The sequence below is a fragment of the Tympanuchus pallidicinctus genome, unplaced genomic scaffold (assembly GCF_026119805.1).
Source record: "Tympanuchus pallidicinctus isolate F22 unplaced genomic scaffold, pur_lepc_1.0 scaffold3, whole genome shotgun sequence".
Lineage (NCBI taxonomy): Eukaryota > Metazoa > Chordata > Aves > Galliformes > Phasianidae > Tympanuchus > Tympanuchus pallidicinctus.
In genome coordinates this window covers 7,403,798-7,425,941 of record NW_026294747.1, presented here as the reverse complement: position 1 = coordinate 7,425,941, position 22,144 = coordinate 7,403,798, and the positions used below count along the sequence as shown (strand labels likewise).

Sequence of the window (22,144 nt, the reverse complement as noted above, 5' to 3'; positions counted from 1 at the left end):
ACTCTTTTCAGGCTGCTTTTCTAAGACTGTGTGAAAAGTTATGTTCCAAATTCATACCGTAAGTTCTGTAATAAAATCTGAAGAAATACAAAGAGTTAAAATGTAAATGTTTCTTACAGCCTTTCTGGCCAATGGGTACTGGCTGTGCAAGAGGCTTCTTAGCTGCTTTTGATACCGCTTGGATGGTGCGGAGCTGGGCTCAAGGAAAACCCCCACTAGAAATCCTTGCTGAACGGTGAGCTCTGCTTTTGTCTTCCTCATTTTCAGTGTGTTTTAAGGTGTTGCTGTGTTGGTTGAAGACAGTGGAAGATGAAACATCATCTGGATAAAAATTTTGTTTCCCTGCAGTGGCATTCAGTTGAAATTATCCATTCTTACAGTGGCACTTCTGTTGCTTCTGTACAGGGATTCAGAGAACCAGCAGCATGCCTGACATGGGTCTAAATCATTAATTTAAATTATGAATGACTAGATTTAAGTATAATCTGTGGAGAAAATCTAATGTTATCTTTAAACCTGTAGTTTAACTACTACAAGTTACCCAGAGAAGTTGTGGGTGCCTCAGTCCTGGAGGTGTTCAAGGCCAGATTGGATGGAGCCCTGGGAAGTCTAATCTAGTGGATGGCAGCCCTGCCCGTGTCAGAGATGTTGGAGCTCTGTCATCTTGAAGCTCCTTTACAACCTAAACCAACCATCCTATGATTCTATGATCTTGTGAAAAGAAATAACACTCCAGGCACCTCAGCACCTGTGTTTTGTGTTTGTTGTTGTGGGGTTTTTTTGTTTTTTGTTTTGTTTTTTTTTTTTTTATTTCAGTAGCAAAAAAGATGTTCATTGCTGAAACAACCATAAACAAATACTTTAAAGCCAACAGCTTTCATTATTAGTATCTGTTTTTAACTTTGCTTTTTGGCTTAGTAGGTCAACTGCCCTCTCTATTTAGTCTGATAAATGTCTGCAAAGATGAATTGCTGTTATGCTGAATCATAAGCTTCTTTCTCTGTGTAATGACTTCTTGATCAGAGCAAAAACCTGTTGTTAACTACACCAGTAATCCTGGTGTGTCAATGGTCTGATGGTTGAAGTTGCTGACTTTGGTGCTGACAGCAGCTGCCCTGCTCTCCTGCAGCTACCCAAGCTTTTTAGGGGTAAATAGACTATAGAAATAGTCATGGTTGTGGTAATGCAAGTAGGAGCATTACAAACTACAGTGCTTTGAGGATTTTTAAGATAGAAGCATGTGTGATGACTCAAACGCTTCATAGTCCCCAGTGGAAAATTGAACAGCATAATAAAAAAGGCTGTGGTGGTTATAGGAACACAGAATGACGGGTTTTTGTGCTGTTATGTGGTAAAGAAGTTACTCCTTGGGTGGAGGTTAAAGCAAAACCAGATGACTGTATGATGTAACCTTCTTTTTTTAAGTTCTTCTTGCTCTCTTCCTGCCTCAGGAAAATATGGGCATAAGTTCTGAGAGTCTGTCTTTTTGTTGACCTTCTTTCTGTCTGGCATCCTTTTCCTGCTGAGTGGGGGTAAGAAATGGGATGGATGCATTATGCAGTTAGTGCATAACATTTGTCGAGGCAGAATCAAAATAAAGGTGCAGGTAACTACAAAAAAAAAAAAAAAAAAAAAAAAAAAAAACTTTTTTATTTAATGGATATATTATAATCAATATATTTTACATCTTTTTTTTTTCTTTTCTTTGTAAGGGAGAGTATTTATCGACTCTTGCCACAGACTACCCCTGAAAATATTAACAAGAACTTTGACCAGTATACCATTGATCCAGGAACGAGGTACCCAAACTTGAACTCAAGCTGTGTTCGACCTCACCAGGTCAGTACTCAAAAGACTCGCTTGGGAAATCACAGGTGTTTGTTATTTTTGCTGGGTTTCTTTTGTCCACGTATGGCCACAAGTAGTACATAAAATCTTCAGAAGACTCTGTAGTCTAGATCCAGTTGTTGATAAAGTTAACCTAGAAAGAAAAAAAGGTTTTTTGCCTTTCAAGCAATTCTAACGTTGTGTTACAAATGATTTAACTTGTAGGTGAAACAATTATACGTTACCAATGAGTTACAGCAATGTTCTCTTGAAAGAGCAAGCTCCATTAGAAGATCAGTGAATCTCTCAAGACATGGTATGTGGTATCTCATGCTTGTAGTGGAAATATTGAAGCTTTCTGAGCATACAAAAAATGATCAAAATATTTGCTCTTTGCTAACTGCAGAGTCGGACATTCGACCTAACAAACTCTTGACCTGGTGTCAGAAACAGACAGAAGGGTACCGTAATGTTAACATCACAGACCTGACTACCTCTTGGAAAAGTGGCCTTGCATTGTGTGCAATTATCCATCGCTTCAGGCCTGACCTCATGTAAGTGACATCTGTAGATTGTAGGCATAGGATATATCAAGTATTCACCAAAGTATAGCATAAGAGCAGCCAAAATACTGGTACTCTACAATTCACTATTTGTTTTTGCAAGGAAGTACGCACCATAGCGGGTTGTTTTTGTTTTACCTTTTTTTTTTTTTTTTCCCCTGTGTGTCCTTGCATATGCAAAATGAAACCATATGCTTTCAAAAATTTAGGAAGATTTTGAACCTTGTGACTCGTGATTATGTTCATGGGATTCACGCAGTTACTTAAAATGAAAATTGCAGTGCTTGGAGAATGTGAGAGCTGTATTCCCAAGTCTGCCTGGAGACAGGTTTTTAGGGTATATTTAAAACCACAGTTGTAATGGTACTGTCAGGAGTTAGAAAAATACTTGGTTCAGTCTTAAATGAGCTGTCTTATGCCTGCTGTAGTGGTTACCAAAGTAGCCTAGGCAAACCCCAGGCCACAGAGGTGATGTGGGAGATGGCAGCCTTGCACAGTTCTTCATCCAGTGTCCTGGCATGTGGGCCCTTGAAAATCAACTATTCTAGGAATTGATTGTATGCCAGCTTTTTTACTGTGTTTCTGGGGTCCTTACTCTAGGCTTGACTTCTTATATTTGAATATTTTAAAAGGTTTCTCAGTTAGAGACAAGAGGGCTGGTCTTTAACTTGGAGCAGGAGTGGCAATAACTGGCAGGGGATCACAAGGCCTGCTTGTTGACATCTATGCTGGGGTGACTCTTCTGCCTTCTCCCAAGTCCCCAAAATGCAGTGGGTTCTTTCTCTTGCCTTTCCATGCAGATTAGTCACCACAGACTTAGGAGTCGTGAGTGAATTACTGTCAGCTGCTCTTTATTGTAGATAAATGAAAGAAATCATTGAGTTGTTTTTTTTTTTAATGTGGTATAATAATTTGGGGAAAAAAAAAATAGGAATGATGTCCAGGGCACTTGCTTGTATACCTTTATCAGAGGAAGAAGTATCACTGCACATTCTAAGAAAAAGGTTGATGGGTTGTTTGGGGTGAGGTTTTTGTGGTGGAAGTTTTTTTTTGTTAGGTTAGTTGCTAAATAAATAAATAGAAACTTAAAAAGTAAAAATTAAAATTAAAAAAAAAGAGGAGGGGGTAGAATGAGTGTGGCAGCTGATTATGGATGGTTTTGTTGCCAAAGGAGAGAGTAGAAAGCAAAGTCGTCCTTGCTGTATGTGGGAAATGTATCTCTTGGGCACTGCTCTCTAGAAAGTTGAAAGATTCCTGAGCTAACATATGTCATGCTGTTTGTTCACTTCTTTGGATCTTTTTGGCTCCTCCTGTTAAATGCGGTTGCTGAAGGAAGCACATGGCCAGACAGGAGCTGAGCAGGCCAGTGAGGGACAGGCTGCAGGCAGTGCTGGGGCAGAGGGCTGTGTGCACTCTCTGGCTCCAGAAATGGGTGTTGAGAAGAGAGAAATTCTTTTGGGTTCAAAAGCTCACATTCCTTATGAGGAGAAAGAAACTACCCTGCCTGGAGCTTTATAACTTATTCTCATTTATTTTAATAATGGATTTTGGAAGTTGTTCAAAGGTACTGGAGCCTTAAAATAAGTCTTAGAGAAAATGTATTAGAGAATGGTAATGCAGTTCCAAATGGGTGATATACTTATTTAGTGCACTAATAAATCTGGTTATGATATGTGCAGGAGCTCCTCATTCAAGCTGTGCATGTAACACCTTAAAGAGAAATGCAGTGCATCTGCATGTGTGCATGCACACATATAACATGTTTGTTTCCTAAAATACTCACCTAAATTACTCCTTGTGGTTTTGGTTAGAGCTCGGATTCACATGGTGAAATGCCCATGCCTGTTCTTACATTCTTGTCTTGCACCTCTCTGATTTACAAGGGGAACCTGTTGTGTTTCCAGGGGATACAGAGAACAAACTGGTACTTATGTCTGTACGTTCTCCCCCACAGAGACTTTGATGCACTGAACGAAGAGGACATTGTCAAAAACAACCAACTGGCATTTGATGTCGCTGAGCGGGAATTTGGAATCCCCCCTTTGACCACAGGGAAGGAGGTGGGGTCAGCTGAGGAGCCTGACAAGCTCAGCATGGTCATGTACCTCTCCAAATTTTATGAGCTGTTCAGGGGCACACCTCTGAGGACAGTAGGTAAGCTGAATTGTTGCGTGTTCTCCCAAGTTTGGGAAGTGGGAGCACTTCACCTAGGCTGCTCACAAGCACTGCATCTGAGCCACCAGCCATTTCCCAATTGAGCCATTCTGGCACACAATAATGTCTGCAGTCATTACTTGTGCTTAGACACAGAAAGGGGGAGGAACATGATGGGACACCAAGGTTTTGCAAGTCCTTGATGGTTTCAGAGAACAGAGGCAGTTCACAGAATCACAGAATTGTAGGGGTTGGAAGGGACCTCCAGAGATCATCGAGTCCAACTCCCCTGCCAAAGCAGGTTCCCTACACCAGGTAGCACAGGTAGGCAGGTTGGATAACTGGATAAGCAGTTGGATAACTGCAGCTTGAAATCACTAAGTTTGTGTATAAGGTCATTAAGAATCATTCTCTGTTAAGGGTGACTGCCTATGTCATGTCTGTTCCTTGATTTTTTTGTTTGTTAAAAACTTACCTCTGTATTGTATGCTTTTTATAGCCTGAGTTTCTCATACATAATTCTTATTACCATTCAGCTGAAATGTAGTGGCATTGGCAATTTTTTTTTTTAAATTGAATAAGTATACTTCAGTCTTTTTTTTTTTTTTTAAAACAGATGCTGGGGATAAGCAAAATGGAGAAAGTAATGAACTTTGCTCAGCAAAATCATCAAACTTCATCTTTAATAATTACATCAACTTAACTTTACCAAGGAAGCGAGTGCCAAAGGTAAACTGTGAAGAATGGTTTGCTCTATAAATCTTTGTCTTTTGAAGGTGGAAAATTAACTCCTACGCTCATAAATAAGGGCGAAGATTTGTGTGCACGTTAAGGAAGTAAAATAAGATTTCAACAAAAATTAACATACGTGAACGCTACATCATTATGATGTTTGTAATGATAAAACTGAAGCATTGTCACTGTGAAATGGCTGAAGCATAAGTAAACCCAGTTAAGCATATATAATGCCAATAGTCTAATCTTAGTGAGAATTTGTGTGTATTTCAGGAGATTTCATGTTCATTCTCCATATCAATCTTCTTCAGTGCAGATAAAAGGCAGGGAAGGAGGATGTTTTATTTGATGTGTTCCTAAGTTGCGGTTATCAACTCAAGATGTTGGAGTTGTTGGTTACATTACCTGCAATGTTTCTTATGCTTTCTTTTTAGAAAGTTTCCTAGAGGTATTTTTAAGAAGTTTGGCATGGTGCTACATGCCACGTTTTGTAGTTGTACTGTTTTCTTTTGTTCTTGTTGTGGTTTTGTTTTTGTTTTCTTTTCTTTTGATGGGGGAGTTTGAGATTTTGCTAGGCATGAATATTACTCCCTTTAAGAAAAATAGTATTGTAACTTTATATTCCTAGGTTTAAATATATATTCGTAATCTTATATATTTGTTCAAATAGTCACTGGTATGTAAGAAGTCTTAGAAGCTTTTTTGAGCAGTTAGAGGGTTCTGTCTATGTTCTGCATGTGAGCCCTTCATATCCCTCTAGATATTAAAGCCTGCAAGGGTGGCAAACAGCAGACATACAGTTTAACTAACATGACCCTGGGATAGTGATCTGTTCAGACACATCTCTCTGTGTCACTTACTGATGAAAACTTATTGACATGCCCATTTTATGTCCCTGTATGAAACATGTCAATGCCTGTACATGTTGCAATTAAAGACTACAGTGCTTTGAAGAGGTATGGAGAGCGGAGTTAATACTGTCTGACATAGGATTGTGTGCAGTGGGAGTATTGCCTTTGTATTTCTGAATGGACTATAAGTTCAAAAGTTCTAAATTAGAAGTTGCTGTAATGAAATTATTCTGTTTCACCCTCCACTTATTCATTAATTTGGTCTTCTGCTGAAGGAAGACCTTGAGGAGGGGTTTTGCTTTCACAGCCAAACGTCACTTCATTTTAAATGGGGAGTGTCTGCCAAATCTAGCTCCCAGGCAGTAGTGTCTTGCTGAAATTAACCAGTGCTAGTTAGACAGCAGTGTGTGCTTCTCCACCAGAATGAGTTCAACTTATGTTTTCTGACATACAGCTTTAAGCAAAACTGTTCCAAGTTTTGAGTTTCCTAGGCTAGACAGAAATTTGTTTGTTTTGTTTGTTTTTACAGACCTCCTTAATACTTCATTGTTTCCTTTATTCCCTATGCAGTATTTGCCAAGTTTTGCCTGCAGAAACACAATTTTTCTACTCTTTTGAGTGTGGTGTCCTTAATAAAAAATCAGGTGGATATTTATTAACTTAATCAATGTTTTAAATGTGTTTCTTTTTGCATTTGTTACTATCTTACCTCCTTAATTGTGGTAGAGATGTGGGTTGTTTTTGTTTTGTTCTTTTTGGTTGCCTGAAAAACTACTTCAGAATTTCCAGATATTTCCTAGAGTTACTTATGTCTCAGCTGTTTTCCATTCACAAACATATTTTCTAAACCCGTGGACAGTCAGCTGCCCCGTAAGCTCATATATCCTTGTTAGGAAATATCTTTTCCCTGACATCCACATACAGACAAAACATAGTGGCATTTTTCCCATCTAACTAAGCACTGAGAAAGTAAACAGGCAAAATAAACATTGCATTTTCTTGTGGGTTACATCTTTAGAAGAAAAACTTTTTTTTTTCCTGACCACAATGTTATTATTTTTCTCTGAGTTATTTGCAGAAGTAACTAGTAGTAGTGGGGAAATCTTTCCATTACTGAGGCATGCAGCCCTCTGACTAACCTCTCGTTGTAAAACATGCTTTCTGTCTAACAGGAGGTGAATTTCTTGGCACTACATGAAAGCATGAGGTGATTTGCATGATGGGCCCCTTCAGTTTCACACCACAGGGGCTTGTTTGAACAGAGAAGGGGAAGCAATATTTTGCAAATCAGCTTGAGGAGTGAGATTGTCAGGAGCATTTACTTTATGTGAGGCCTTACAGCCTCATCATGGATGGTGCATGAAGCTTAACAAGAAATACACTGCTCAGACTGGGACAGAAATTTGCAAAGACGTGACAGTGGGAAACTAGCTAGCTGGGAAATAGGACTTCTTGGAAGGTAACCACTTGAGTTAGAGTTTGGCTGTCTCTTCAGTTCTGTGGCTCTTTCGCCTGTGAAAAGTGGTGTTGAGCGTTATTCAGGTATGACAGGAGAAGAGCACTTAGGTATGACAAAATCAGAAACCATCTGGAGCACTGTAATATCTCGTTGTGAGCTCTGTACCATCCAGTTTGTCCTTTCATTTGGCTAGACGGGGGATGTTTATCTGGGCAGAACTGGTGAGAGACCAGGAGGTGCCTGGCATTGACAGGACTGTTGTTGTCCTGGCAGCACTGGGCTAGATTGAGTAGTGTTTCCCATTTTTCTTCCTGTGTCAAATGGAACTTGAGATTTCCTGTACTCTAGACTAAGAAATGAATTGAGGTGTTTATGCAACGAAGAGTATGATCTTTCTTGGAGTTTTGTTAGGCAATTAAATTGCTTTGTTTTTCACTTCTTTGTAACAAAAGTCCTTTATGTGGATTCTGAAAGGCAACATCTTGTTTGCTTCATTCACTTAGGCAAACTCCACTTTTATGTGGTATAGATTATTATGCAGAATATGTTGTTGTTCGCTCTTGCTTGGTAGACTAATGATTCTAAGTATTGTAAAACTGCGTTACTGAAAGCTGGTGCTTGGAAGACAAAGAACCAGAGCATATGGAGTAATCAAAATATTGTCATTTGATTCTTTTGGTGTTTGCCCAGAAGTTGTTTGGGATTATTTTTATTCACTCCATAATGACTTGCTATAAACACGGCATATATATAAAGGAAGACTGTGTTCTTTGATCCATCTCTTTATTCTTTTTTTCTTTCTCCAAACTGGATGAGCAGTCTGTGAGTTACCTTGCGGGAAAATACAAGTAAATGGAATATAGATCATTGTTCATCAAATAGAGCCAAACATGATGTTTACAATACAAAATCTCTCCATAACCTGACTAGATAAATTGTCAGTTCTTTAAGAATGAATTCAATAAAAAATGATGCAAACATTTATTAACTATTTTGCAAATTCGGGCAGTCTGAGGCATGAAATATTGTTTGTGTTGTGTCCAGCAAAATAACTGAGTATGTGCATAGCTTAAGAACAAAGTAGGCTAAGTTTGGTTAGGCTAAGTAGGCAAAGTTTGGTTGCTAAATACTACTGTGTAAGTCCATAATGGGGAAGCTGAACCCTACAAGGCAGAAAGACGCAGACAATAATTGCTCAGGCTGGAGAAGAGAAGGCTCTGGGGAGACCTGATAGCAATCGTTCAAGTATCTAAAGAGGAGCTAAAAGAAAGAAGGGGACAGGCTCTTTATCAGAGTCTGTTGTGATAGGAGAAGGGGGAAATGGTCTCAAACTAAAAGAAGGGAGATTTAGACTGGATGTAAGAAAAAAATGTTTTTACAGTAACGGTAGTGAAGCACTGGAACAGGTTGTCCAGAGGAGGTGGTGGGTGTTCTGGCCCTGAAGATATTCAAGGTCAGGCTGGGAAGGAGCTCTGACCAACCTCATCAAGCTGTACATCTCCCTTTACATTGCGGGGGAGTTGGTCTAAACGATCTTTAAGGGTTGCTTTCAACTCAAATGATTCTGTGAAAAGAAAGGGATATACCTGCACCATGAATGCATGTTCTGCATATGAAAATCTAGACTGAAGGAGATGGGGATCCGTAGTGGAAAAATTTCCATGGGGTTGTACTGTTCATCTGGAAACCAGCATCATCTAGATTAAAATTCACAGATTAACTGATGCTCTAATGCCTTGTTTGTTTGTTTGTTTCCAAGAACGTGCTAGCGCTTTATGAATTACAAGCTCATTAGTACTGAAGGAAGCACGTAAACAAGGAGTTGCAGGTCCCTTGTTGAACAAGGTTTATGCGTTTTCCCCATCAGATTTGAGTAAGAGCTCCCAGTCAGGGGCTCCTGTGCTGCTGATAAACATGATTACTGTCAACAGGACTTGTCATGTGTGGAATGATCCTGCTGAGCTGGAGGAGAGTGATTATGAGTACTGTGCTGGCACCGCTCACCTGTGGTCATGTTATTTAACAGAGGCCAGACCATACTTACCTGGTAATGGAAGCAAGTATTGTGGGAGGAATGGATTAGTTAAATTTCATAACTTCTGTACTAATCCAGATATTTTGTTTTGGCTTTCCTGTTTCAGGTTGAAGGGAAAACAGAAGAAAACGAGACCAACAAAAGACGTCGCAAAGGTCTTTTTGGTGTCTTTGATGAGGTTGGTGTTAAGCAGTGTCAGCACCTATCCAGTTCATTGCAAAGCACCAGAACTGAGGAGGCAGTGGGAGTTAGAAGAATGGGGTTTGGACTCTTATGCTTGCTGGGAACGAAAAACCTTGTCACCTGAAAACTTGAATTCACTGTTCTGTGCACTGAAGAGAAGCTACATTTATTTAAATTGTTTGATAGAAATAAGAGCTTTAGGTCAATCACACTAGTTCATTTTCTTTCTGACACTAGACTATTAAAGTATAAGGTTTTTTCCTTTTTGCAGTTCAGTTACTTAAGCATTGTTTGTCTGTGTTTGAAGAGTTTGTGTTGTAGCTTGATTGCTGCTCTCTCTCTTAGGTTGGTAACCTTTGTGACTGCTTTGTGATCACCAGTATTGATTGGTGTTCCCTATTTACTGCCCTCATGGAATTTTGCATGCTAAACAGTGTCAATTTTAAGATACTGTAGATTCTTTGCTGGTTAGAATGTTATTTTCTCTCTTTGTTAATGTTATTGCTATACTTGAGAAAAACAATTTGTTCTTTTATTGTAGGCCTCAGGATTTTCAAGCCAGGAGACAAGTGTTGGGAAAGAACAGAATGATGGCAGAGAAGGAATAAATCAGAATAAAGTTAAATCAATGGCAACTCAACTGTTGGCAAAGTTTGAAGAGAATGCTCCAAATACAATTTTTCGGAGGCAGGTAGGTCATAGATGAACATCAGAGTCACCTCTGAAATTAAACAGTAGTCCCTCCATGTGAGTGTGATGCAGATTTTTGGGGGAGGAGGGAAGTGGATCTATTAGATGTTTGAAGTGTATTTTCTTTCTTTCATGTTTTAAATTCTTTATGCATATTAAAGAGTATTCCTCCTAGTAATTAGGGAATAAACATGAGTAAGTAATATGGAGATATTATACTCTATATTATAGGGTACATTAATATCATGTAGTGGAATTTCAGAGTCTGGAAATCTTCTGTAGAGCAATCTAGAAATTTAATTTGTATAGGAGTCTCTTGGGCTGTGTATGGTATCACAACAGAATTTTTTCTCATAAATGCAGTAATCCCAGCAAATAATCCCAGGCTTTTAAGGTAATGATGGCAATCTCAAAATCACACTTAAGTCAGCAAGATGGCTTCCTGAATCAGCTGAATTCAAACCTGATACTTTGGAGAAAAAAAAAAAAAAAAAGTCTGAAGAAAAGATATGCGAGGTGTCCAAGAGGTGTCAAGAGTGGTAGCTTTCTTGATTTTGTGCTTTGTCAATTTAAATATTTAAGTCTGCAAGAAGTGCAGTCTTCATAGTTGTCAAGTGACTTTGATAGTCAACCACTGCTGTCTGCATTCTTCCCAGCTATGTCAGTGCCCTGGAATTTGTGAAACCTGTACAGAACTTTGCTTGTTCATGTTCAAGGAAGCCTTGATGCATTTACCAAAGGTTAACGTTATAGACTTAGGGCAGAGTGGCTGGAAGACTGTGTAGAGGAAATGGACCTGGGAGTATTGATGGACACTTGGCTGAACATGAGCCAGCAGTGTGCCCAGGTGGCCAAGAAGGCCAATGGCATCATGGCTTTTATCAGAAATAGTGCTGCCAGCAGGAGCAGGAAGGTGATCATCCCTCTGTACTCAGCTCTGGTGAGGCTGCACCTTCAGTACTGTGCTCAGTTTTGGGCCCCTCACTACAAGAAAGACACTGAGGCTTAATAGGTTAAAGGTTAGTAAAATGAGTTGTGGATGAAAATTTGCAAAACTTGTTGATGAAGCTCTGTAGTAGTATCTGTTTAAAAACAGCTTTTATTTCTTATTCTCAATATCTTGGAATCCTATTTACTATCTTCCTTTTTTTTTTCCCCACTCTGTCTTTATAATTAATTAAAAAAAAACTATACAAGGAGCAAATAGATAGACCAGCACAGCTCTCTTCTGACTCTCCTGTTAATCCTCGCTTTGCTCAACCTAAAGATACAAGTCTTCTGTCTCAACCAAAAAGGCAGGTAGGAACTCACGTGGGTAACATTTGACAAGCGTACTGTTCCTCTTTCTGATGAGGACTCATTCATATATATACTTAGCTAAGATTTATGAAAACTACTGTAAAGTTCAGTGCTTTTTTAGGCCTGCTTGACCAGATGAGAAAACTTTTGGAAAGAGGTAGTATCTGCATGGAAAGAACTTGGACACCCTGTAGGTGTTGATTTATGTATATCTGGATGATTTATGTACACCTGGATTTCACTCTGTATAACTATCACTGCGTATATGCATTTAGCATGCAAAAAAGAACAACAGTAGCTGAAAAAATTCTATGTATATACATGATGTGCTGTTTCCACTCTGAGAAAACTGGCAGTATATCTAAGATAAAGACTTGAGCATTGAAAATCTGATTTTAATGACCAGATTTTCTACTTCTTTAAGTAGAAGTTGTGAGAAATACTGCTAGAAGCTCTTTTGCAGCATCATATACATGGAGTGAAATTTTTTAGTATACTTAGTTTAATTCACTTTATGTTAGAATTTTCAATGTTAGTAAATATTCTGTAGTGATCTTCCAAGAGTAGTCTGCAGGAAAGTGGGATCTGAATTGCATTGGAATTCTTCATGGCAGCTTGAAAAAAAATGCACATTCATTAACAAGTTGTGAATTGATTATTTTTAAGGCAGATGTGCTGTTCTGTTAACATTGGGAGCACACCACACTGATTGGGATTAGCGTTTTTTAATTTTGATTCTGAGAAGTTTGGAAAGTTTGTATAATTTCTTTCAATTGGACAAATGAAATGAAGTAGAAAACTATCATGAAAAGACCAACTGGAAAGTAGTTATTAAGACTGAATTTGACAAAGCTGACCTGACTGACTTCAATTACTTCAAAAGCTCTTTCATATGAAGTTTAAAAATCAGAGACCCATTCTGAGCTCCTCAGAAAATGCTTCAAATCTGAAGAATGTTACATCTTGTGTCATGTCACGTTAGATCTAGCATTACACCAAAGTCAACTGCTGGTGTTTTCACAAGTTCATTCCCTGGTTTCAGGCAGATGCAGTGCTAAAAAAAATGTTGAATAAAACAAAAGCAAAACTAGAAGGAGACACATTGTGATGTTCTCCACTGATGCTGTGTGGGATTATTGGTGTAGAAGCTGGGATAAACTTAGGGGAGGATGCCAGCACTTTCATAAGTAGCACTGATGTGTTTCTGTGCATGGGCATGAGCAGTAGATGTGCAATAAATAGTGGAGAGAGATTGCTGTGAGACCCAGGAGAGCATTTCATTTCTAATTCTGTGCATGACTGTGCTGTGCTTTTGTAAGCATCTTTAAAAACCAAGTGTGCTGCATGGTAGTGCAGAAGGGAAATTTTTTTTTTTTTCACTTCAAGTGTTTCCCAGTTTCAGGTGGTAGCTAGACCTGAACATGAGGTGAGGGAAACCAAACAGTCTTTAAATGGTTCTGATCATATGGCCAGGAGACCAAAGGCTCTAGAAAAAACAGATATCCAGCGCAGTCTGTCAGAAACATCTGAAAATCTTGCATCTGCTTGTTCTGCTGCATTTGTACTTTCTGGAGTGCTTGAACGTCTTCAGCACCTGGATGAAAAAATGAAACAGGTGATAAGCAATTACTTTTCCTTTCTCTTAACCACATGTATTAATCTGCGTGCTGTATTTTCCCTGGATATGCTTGCTTTTTATCTGTTCATTTTAGGTTACATTAAGAGAATTAAAATACTTTCTGCATACTTGCTGTATTCTGATGATATCTGTGTTGTTAACTGAAATCTTTCTCTTTCTTTCCCTGGCTTTCCTTTCCTGACTCTTACTGCAGAAAAGAGCTCAGACCATAGCAAATAGAGAATTCCATAAAAAGAACATTAAAGAGAAAGCAGCACATCTTGCCTCACTGTTTGGATACATGGATTTTCCAAAGGTGAATATTAGGTTTTGTACCTGCAGAATTGCTGAGTTAGAAGAGGGATCTTAGAATTCTTGGGTTTAAAAAAAAAAGAAAAAAAAAAGCCATGATTTTGCTTTTAACCTTTCATTCATCTTGAGTAAATCAGATAAGTCATTTGGACTCCATTAAATTTGGTAAAACCTTCAGTTTAAATATTATTGCATAATTTAATTGAGGTAAAACACAATTGTAATCATAAAGGTGGTCAGAGTACCATAGCATAAGAGAAATGTCTTGGCATGGTTTATTCATTGTGTTTACAAGTATACACTATTATCTCACTGTTTCTAATGAGTTGGTGAGCAGTAGCTCTCAGTCAGTGAAATTTGGCATGTAGCATTTTTTTTTAATGCTTTCTTAACTTATTGCCCATTGCAATTATTTTTATAAGAAAGCTGAGTATAATAATACTATCTGAGATGAAGGTTTTGTCACGACGATTTCAATGGCTCCTCACTATGCAGAATTAGAGAATGGTGCAAAATTGTAGTAATCTTTTTTTCTTGTGCATGACTGTGAAGTTATTCTCTTAACCTGTGCTAATGTCACTCTCTTGGATAACTCTCCTCTGTTTCTGCTCTACACAGAATAAGCTGCCTACTAAAGGCTTATCCCATTCTCAGCCCCCAACTCCCTCTTGCCCTCCACCTCATGATTCAGCTGCTGCCTCTTCTCCATCATCTGTAGGTTCAGCTTCCCCTGTTCTTCCTTCTAGACAGGTACTCTATTAACAGATTTTTCCTGTAAAATCCAAACTTGTGGTAAGGCTGTTTGAGAAATGGCTTGGATGAAAGGTGCTGCCTTTGCACGGTGGATCTATTCTATAGTTTGTATTTTCACATTAGAATTAAACCTCAGTTTTCTTCACCATGGTGAATTTTGCATGTTTGCAAGAGGAAAGTCAACAAATGGTTTGGCTATAAAGCTAAAGAATAGAACAAATAATTGAGAAAGTTCTGGCTTAAATTCTGAATTTTTGGTATTGATGTTTAATTTCAGTGCTCTGTTAGATAATGCCACAGAAACGCTTAATGGAGAGAGAGTTTCACATAGTATATCTGGATGTTAGGGGATTAGTTAGCTGTGCTGGGTGGGTATTTGTCTTTATAAGATTATCAGTTGGGTCTGCAGGGAAGAATCTGGGTGGTAATGGTTATTTTAAATAGAGGATGTGTGTTAGGATTGTGTAAGCACGTGTTGATACAATAGACTTCACTGTTTTGCTTGTTTACTTATTTATACTTTAAAACTCACTTCTGCATGTTAATTGCTGGAACTCTGTTCTTTACAATGCAAGCTTCATGCAGGGGAAACCAGCACAGACTTAATGAAAGCAATTTGGTAACGTGAATAAGAGATATTCAGCTGTTACTGCTTATGCTAGTTTTAAAATGTGCTTTTGTCTGTGGAAGATGAGGTGATGTTGGCTTCCAACTCTTCTTTTTCATAAGTGTTTTAATTGAGGAAAGTTGGATATGTTTCAGCTTTTTAGGGCCAATAAAAGGCTCAGGTTCTCCTTCCTTCACCCTGGTTCTGTAGTGGCAGTCTGGGAACATTGCAACACTGCAGTACTACATGGGAATATTTTAGGAGTATTGTCTTGATGTGGGACTAAGAGTGAAAACATGATTTTTCTGAAAGCACTGGGAATGACCTCCATGACTCAGAGCAGACACTCTCTGATGGATGTTCAGCAGATTAATTTAGTGGAATTGGTCTATTTTATTTTATTTTATTTTGGGGGTATTTTGTTTGTGCTTGTTTGTTTTCCTGCTATATTGTTGATGCTGTTTGAAATAAGGCTCACAGATGGAGTAGTAACCAGGCAGGTAGGTATTAGGCTGACATGTAGTTTGCAAAGGTACGTTCCCTGGATTAGCTGGAGGGGCATTCAGAAAGCTCCATTTCTCTCTCATTCCCCTGGAAAATACAAGATACACAGCCCTCCAAGGACACTGCAAGTCCAGCAGGTGACTAACTGCTGTAATCCTGTAATCCCCTTCAGCTTCAAAATCATTGCTTTGCCTAGATTCACTCCTTCCTTTCTGTGACCTAAGACATAAAGCATGTGGTGGATTTTAAGCTAAGAAATGCCTTACAAAATATCAGGACCTGTTTGTCATAGGTTTTTGAGTAGTACTGCATTAATGTGAAGAGAGCAAAAAACCAATGTGAGCTAGCATTTAGCATATGAGAACTAGGGTCTTAATCATGTGGGGAACTCTTCATCAGCAAGAGGGTTTCTTGATGGGATTTAAAACTTTTTCTTCTAAAAAAGCATTTGGCATAAGTGATTGGTTTTGGATGTTTTAATTCAACAGCATTTTGTTTAAAATGCATTCAAAACCTTTTATTAGTTATTGCTGTATTTAAATTACATATCAATAGTTTGTTGTTACATTATTTCAGTTCGTGTGAGTTTACTGTGACTGAAAATTCTCTGTCCAGAGATAATGGGAGGGCAAAGCACAACTGAGACTAGGAAAGCTTGTTTTGTTGTGAGCACAGTAAATACACATTGATCTTATTTGCAGAATTGTTGCTTGGTTAGATAGGATGTTCTTCAGTAGATGCACATGCCAGAGCATCCTGATGCCTAATATGCTGCTCCATGTAGTTGGATAGGCTCAGGTCCTTTTGCATTGCATACAGCCAAATATACTGCACAGCATATCTGAGAACTTTAAGTAGCCTGATAATGAGCAGACTAACATCCTCTTTCCTCTCCTCTGAGACAGATTCAAATGAACCCCAATACTTAGATATTTCAGTGGGAAAGGTAGTAATTTTAAATAAATAAAAAACTTTTTTTTTTCTGGGGTTGCTAGTAAGCACACGTGGGTCATGGACAGGAGTGGAAGAGCCATGGTGTTGGGCAAGGCTGCAGGCAGGTAAGAGGATGGTGTCTCTGCCTGCTGCAGGCGTGATCAGGAGTCACAGAACGGGTCAGGCTTTGGGTGTGGGGGTAAGGGGACCCTTGATGGTGGGGAGCACAGTGCCAGGGGAGATATGCTATGATCTGCAGCACAGACACCTTTGAGAGCAGGTTGTACCAGCATACATTAGCTTTACATGAGTAATGCAAATCCTGCCCTGAAGATAGGATGGATTTAATGTCCCTTTGTACTTATGCCCAAGACAGTGTGTTAGTGATAGTGCATATGGATATGCTCAGATTTTCTTTTCCATCCTGTTTGTGTACTGGGAGGTTAATTCAATCCTGTGATACCTCTGTATTTTTAGACTGCACGCTTTTCGGAACATCAGTTGTACTACATGCTATAAAATGCTGTCTAAATGTGCAGCATTATCTGTCCATACGTAAAAAAAATTTATAATATTTCAGTTGCACAACTGCCCTTTAAAGTAGCATGTTTGATAGCTTTATAAACTATATCTGTTGGATATTGGCTGTGTTCATACTGCTTTAAGGGTGGATTTATAGGACTCAGACTGCAATACAAATTCTAAAAGTTACTGTTAGTTAAATCTGAACTTCAGTATAAAAAAGTGTCACAGGATAGAGAGGCCAACAGAAGGAACTGCTATGTGTTCTTGTATATCAACGTGATCCCAGCAGAACAGAAAATACTGAAATATTTATTAACACTTCATAAGATATGAGCTATGAATATCAGCACCACCACATCCTTTAAATAGTACTGTTGTTTTAATTTCAAGTGAGTATTAAGGCAGGAAAATCCTTGACATCTGCTGAATTTTCATTGGTACAGTATTACCTATAGTGGTTTATCTGTTGAAAATAGTGTCTCAGCGGACTTGCTGTCTTATTACAAAAGCATACTATTAAGCCTTAGTCCTGAAAGGAGCACTTGAAAGGGAAGTCAGTGGATGCATTCTGCTTCTTCCAGATTCTATTAAACACATTGACCATAACATATACAATCATTAGAATTCATTAAGGATCAATTTCTGGGTAATAATATGTGCAAGTTGACAGTAATAATCAAAACTCCATTCTAGGTTTAGCCAGCTGTTATTTCTCTTAGGTTGAATATTAACAATATTATGTTACCGACTGGGCTTTGATTTCTCCTGTTTGCTGTTAAAATTTGGGTTGACCTTCAGAACTCTGTATTGATGTGAGCTTTATGTGGGTGTATCCAGGCAGCACATCGTAGGAACTACGAACACATTGCAATCAGCAAGCTTTGCTGCCTGCCAAGTTTGTATCAACTGCTTCCCTTCAGTGACATCTCTAATTATAAGCAGTATTATAAACAGGGCTTGGGTGTTTCCTACACAGAGTAACTAATTATTCAAATGCTGTTTATCTCAGAGGTAAAATATATGTAGCAGATGATGCAATAAAAAATAAATAAATCACCTCAGAGTAAATAAGCCCAAGAAAATCATTAAGGATTTGTAACAATAAAGGGGAAACGTTTTCTGCTTCCAAGAGCATACAATATTTCCTTTATTTTATGAAAGAGGCTTGTTTAATAGTTGGTTGGCTCTGGTGTTGTAAATAATAGCACAGGGAAATACAGGAGGAAGCCTTCTCTTCTCACACTGACAACTAGCCTGATCAATCTGCTACAAAGCTTTTACCAAATCAACTTTTACCTGTCACTGAGAGGTCAGCACTCCTAGTAAGTCACTGCACTTTGAGGATTTTGAAGTGTTTCCTGAATTCACCATGTAAGATAACTCTTAAGATTCTTTTCCAGGACAACAAACTATTTAAAGCTCTAGAAGGAATAACATGCCTGAGTTTTGAACAATAGCCTTTTGTTATATTGACTGTGGCCTCAGCACTACAAAATTGTGTGCAGCATCGTGCGCATCATTTGTTCTCAAGAGTAGTAAGTGCATAAGTGAAATACAGAACCTATTGTGTTCATTAGCATCCAAGTTTCTGGGGTAACTTAGTGTGCTGTTGAAGAAGGCTAAGCTGTGTAAGAGCTGACATTCTCTAAAGGAGTATGCTTCTGGTATGCAGATTTGAGGTCAGACCCTTTCTTCTGCAGTGAGTGTTATGAAGGGGAGACATTGTCATCAAAGTTCCTGTTCCTAACCAGAGTGAGGTTTAGAGAAGACACAGGTGGTGGTTGTACTGTTATCACTGATGAATTACAGAGCAGCACTGTGCTCACTCTCCCTGACCTTTCCTTTGCTGTGGGTTTCTTCTCATGGCAGGTGCTCACAGGGCTGCCCCTATGGATTCTCATCCTGCTGTTTTTATTTCATGTTTGAATAACATTTGAAAGGTGCAATACTGAGGCTGTTGCAAATTCATCTCCTCTTACTTACCCACCTTCCTAATTGGGTAAGGAGAACCAATAGTGATCTTTTCCCCGTAATGTGTCCTTGTTAACCAGACTCACTAAAGGGAGTCCTCAAATCTATTTGTGTCCTGCTCTCCTTCCTGGTCAGCAGCCACAATTTTGTGTTGGTGGTGGTTGATTATGAGACAAGAGTGGTCAGCAGTCTTTTGGTTGCTAGATCAGATGGAAATCCCATTTGTTTTGACGTGGGATATGAACTTCACTACACAAATGTTTTCTTTTAATAACACTTTTTAAAGTATGTATAAACATGTAATTTCCTTGTTTTGACTCCCTTAATAGTGGCACAAATTGCTCCAAAGGGTGGAGAACAGAAATCAACCCACCTGATGAATTGCAAGGTGTAGTTCAGGCTGAGGGATGCTCTTCCTGAAATTCAAGTACTTGCGCTTTAAGCATAACATTATTGTTTAAATGGTTGCTCCAGCATTTTGTTATTTCAAGTTAAACTGTGTTTCAACGGACTTGAAAAGTTGTTTTTTTTTTACCCCAAAAGTTGCTATTACTCAAAAAAATCATGTAGATATTAAATAATGCTGTTGTATTTTTTATACTAAACAAGAACAAATGGCAAAGAATGATCTTTTGAATGATCCTTGTTGTCTTTGCATACATATTTTATGTCTGCCTGGATATTAAGACAAATTAAGATACAACACTCAAAAGATAAGGGAGACTGTAGGGAGCTGGGCATGTTCTCAAGTTCCTGCACTTATTTTTTTTTTTATTAGCAGGAATATTTTTGTTCATCATAATTTTTGAAAAGACACCCAGAATGCAGTGGAGTTGCTTTTAAGCCTGATAGAAATTTAAAACCATTGTGTTTTCCTTCTCTTCAGAGTAACTTGTTGATTTTTATTTTTTTTTATTATTTACTTTTTTAAACCCCACCGTTAGCAAGGATATGGTATGATGTCAGTAGAAAATAATTTCACTGAGGAACGAGAGAGTTAAAGTCTGGGCTCAGTGAAGAAGCGAGTGGAAAATGAAGTGCAAGATCAGGCATCTTCTAGGAAGAAAAATATCCTGGCTTCAGAAGAAGAGCATCAGATCCCTGGCCAAATCAGAATGGCTCTTGCAGCCTTTGGGTTTCCAGAGAGGTTATGGGTAAAATCAAAAGTCACTTAGTGGCAATGTGAATTTGGGTAGCAAACCTTCCTGTCAATCTATGAAGTCTTCACAGTCTGTTCCTCGTGAAGAGAGAACTAGAGTACCTACCTACCCATCTGCCACATCTAAAAGTCATTGGAGAGAGTGAGAAATAAACACAGGCGATGCTCAGAGAGGAATTTGTGCAAGACTTCTAGGAGGTTTTCGTAGAATGTTTCCTGAAATACCAGTTTTGAGGTCAGTGTGAGGTGGTGAAGTTTAGTCACCATCTTCCTTTCTGAATTGTAAAAAAAAGTCACAGTGGCAGTGTTGTTGTGTTTTTTTCTCATTTGTTTGTATTTAATTTATCACAACAATCCTTCCCTAGTTCAGCTCAGCTGCCCTGTGCCTTGTGCTGACCCAGCAGGAGGCCTTGTGCTGCAGGAGCAGCATTTGCTCAAGCAGCTATTTCTCCATCATCCACAGGGACAGAAGTGTGTGGTCTGCCTGGGAGCCTCCTGTGGCCACCAGCTGGACTGTGCTGTTCATGCATGAACACGCTTGTGCTCTGCTGTACTTTGTCTCTGCTTTTTCTCAGAGCCTGTCTTTATCATCGCTTTCATTCATTTGCATGTTTTCAAGTCATTCTCATCTTTTTCTCATTAAATTCTCAAGCAACTAAAGCTCTTCCTTCAATTCTTCATCTTTTCCCCTTTTCTGGTTAGATGACTGTAGGAAAGGTCTCACGTGCAATTGGAGCTATGGCTGAAGTTCTTGTCAATCTGTATGTGAATGATCACAGACCCAAGTCGCAAATTCCCCCCCTTGAGCTGGTAAGACTAAACTCGCAAAGAAACAGCAACTTTACTTAAAAGCAGTGTTTTCCAGAGTGTCCTCTTGATTTAACACCTTACTTGTGGTGCACCTTAGGCGTTATGAAAGATATTAGCCTAATGCTTACTGAGGAATCGAGTGCACGTTGGCAGTATACGCTAATAATGTGGGTATGCTGGAAGCGTTGCTCAGTGTCTTCTACTTGTACTTTTATTACTTGTCTGCATGAAATAAAACTTCAGGAGGCTTTTATTAAATGTAATTATTGGTACAATTAGTAATAGAAAATGGTTATTAATCAAGGTGGCGTCTAAAGAAAATTTTGGTACAGTACATGTTTATGCAATTATTTTCAACATGCAAATGCTGAATCACCATGCTTCATTTTGAAGAAAGCTATTTTTAAACTCTGACACGATCCTGTTTGAATTCAGAACCAGTCTTTGGACAGAACTACAGGTTCTTTCCCCACTCCCTGTTCTACACATCCTGTCTCCAGTGCTCAGAGATGTCAGGTATTGGGAAGCTAAGTCTGGGGTGCTGTGGTGTTGATGCTGACTTATTAGCCAGTGCTGAACTCTAATTGCTTCTGCTTCACTGTGACTATCTGACCTGTTCCGTTAACACTCTATTTTTAAAAATGTATTTCTATTCTTTTCTATTTGCATGGTCATTCATCTGGAAGGTTTCATGTGGTTCATAGTCCAAAACGATCCAGCACAGCACAACAGGTTACTAACAGCAGATTTTATTTACTATTCTCAGCTGTTAAGCTCAAGAGTGTGATTCATGTCTGTAACAATTGTGACTTAAACTTAACACTGAAAAATTGTTCTGAGGCCTTCTTCTGCTGGCAAGTTAAAGATCAGTTGTGTGGACTGCATGCTGGTGTCTGAACCTGAGTGGGCCCTGCCAGGCCTGCAGCTCCTCTATCTCAAGCATGGTACCCTCACATTGTGAGGAGAGGAGGGGGAGATGATAGCAGCTGTAGAAGAGCACGGATGGATGCTCACGTGTGCTGACCTGTAACTAAGAGCAACACAGTGAAGCAAAGAAACCTCTTCATGCCTGCCTCTAATAAGTGAAGGGATGTCCGTTGTTCTATTTATAATTTATTATTCTGTGCCTTTGTATGTAGATACAGAACATAGAGTT

The 22,144-nt window shown here is 38.8% G+C and overlaps 1 protein-coding gene across 12 annotated transcripts in view; it reads left to right on the top strand.

The window, feature by feature from the left end:
* MICAL2 (microtubule associated monooxygenase, calponin and LIM domain containing 2) overlaps positions 1–22,144 on the top strand; it is a 119,240-nt gene that overhangs the window by 47,109 nt on the left and 49,987 nt on the right. For 7 of the 12 annotated variants that reach the window (XR_008209027.1, XM_052693261.1, XM_052693259.1 and 4 more), the window contains exons 9-22: positions 120–235; positions 1,713–1,839; positions 2,053–2,143; positions 2,234–2,381; positions 4,345–4,544; positions 5,161–5,273; positions 9,731–9,802; positions 10,349–10,498; positions 11,695–11,796; positions 13,193–13,411; positions 13,629–13,730; positions 14,345–14,476; positions 20,881–20,988; positions 21,424–21,504. Coding sequence is in view for 11 of the 12 variants with exons in the window: in XM_052693261.1 (XP_052549221.1) it covers positions 120–235; positions 1,713–1,839; positions 2,053–2,143; positions 2,234–2,381; positions 4,345–4,544; positions 5,161–5,273; positions 9,731–9,802; positions 10,349–10,498; positions 11,695–11,796; positions 13,193–13,411; positions 13,629–13,730; positions 14,345–14,476; positions 20,881–20,988; positions 21,424–21,504 (1,761 nt within the window). In the remaining variant the exon portion in view is untranslated. The remainder of the gene's footprint in view (positions 1–119; positions 236–1,712; positions 1,840–2,052; positions 2,144–2,233; positions 2,382–4,344; positions 4,545–5,160; positions 5,274–9,730; positions 9,803–10,348; positions 10,499–11,694; positions 11,797–13,192; positions 13,412–13,628; positions 13,731–14,344; positions 14,477–20,880; positions 20,989–21,423; positions 21,505–22,144) is intronic. The other 5 variants (XM_052693265.1, XM_052693270.1, XM_052693262.1 and 2 more) reach the window with 4 other exon arrangements.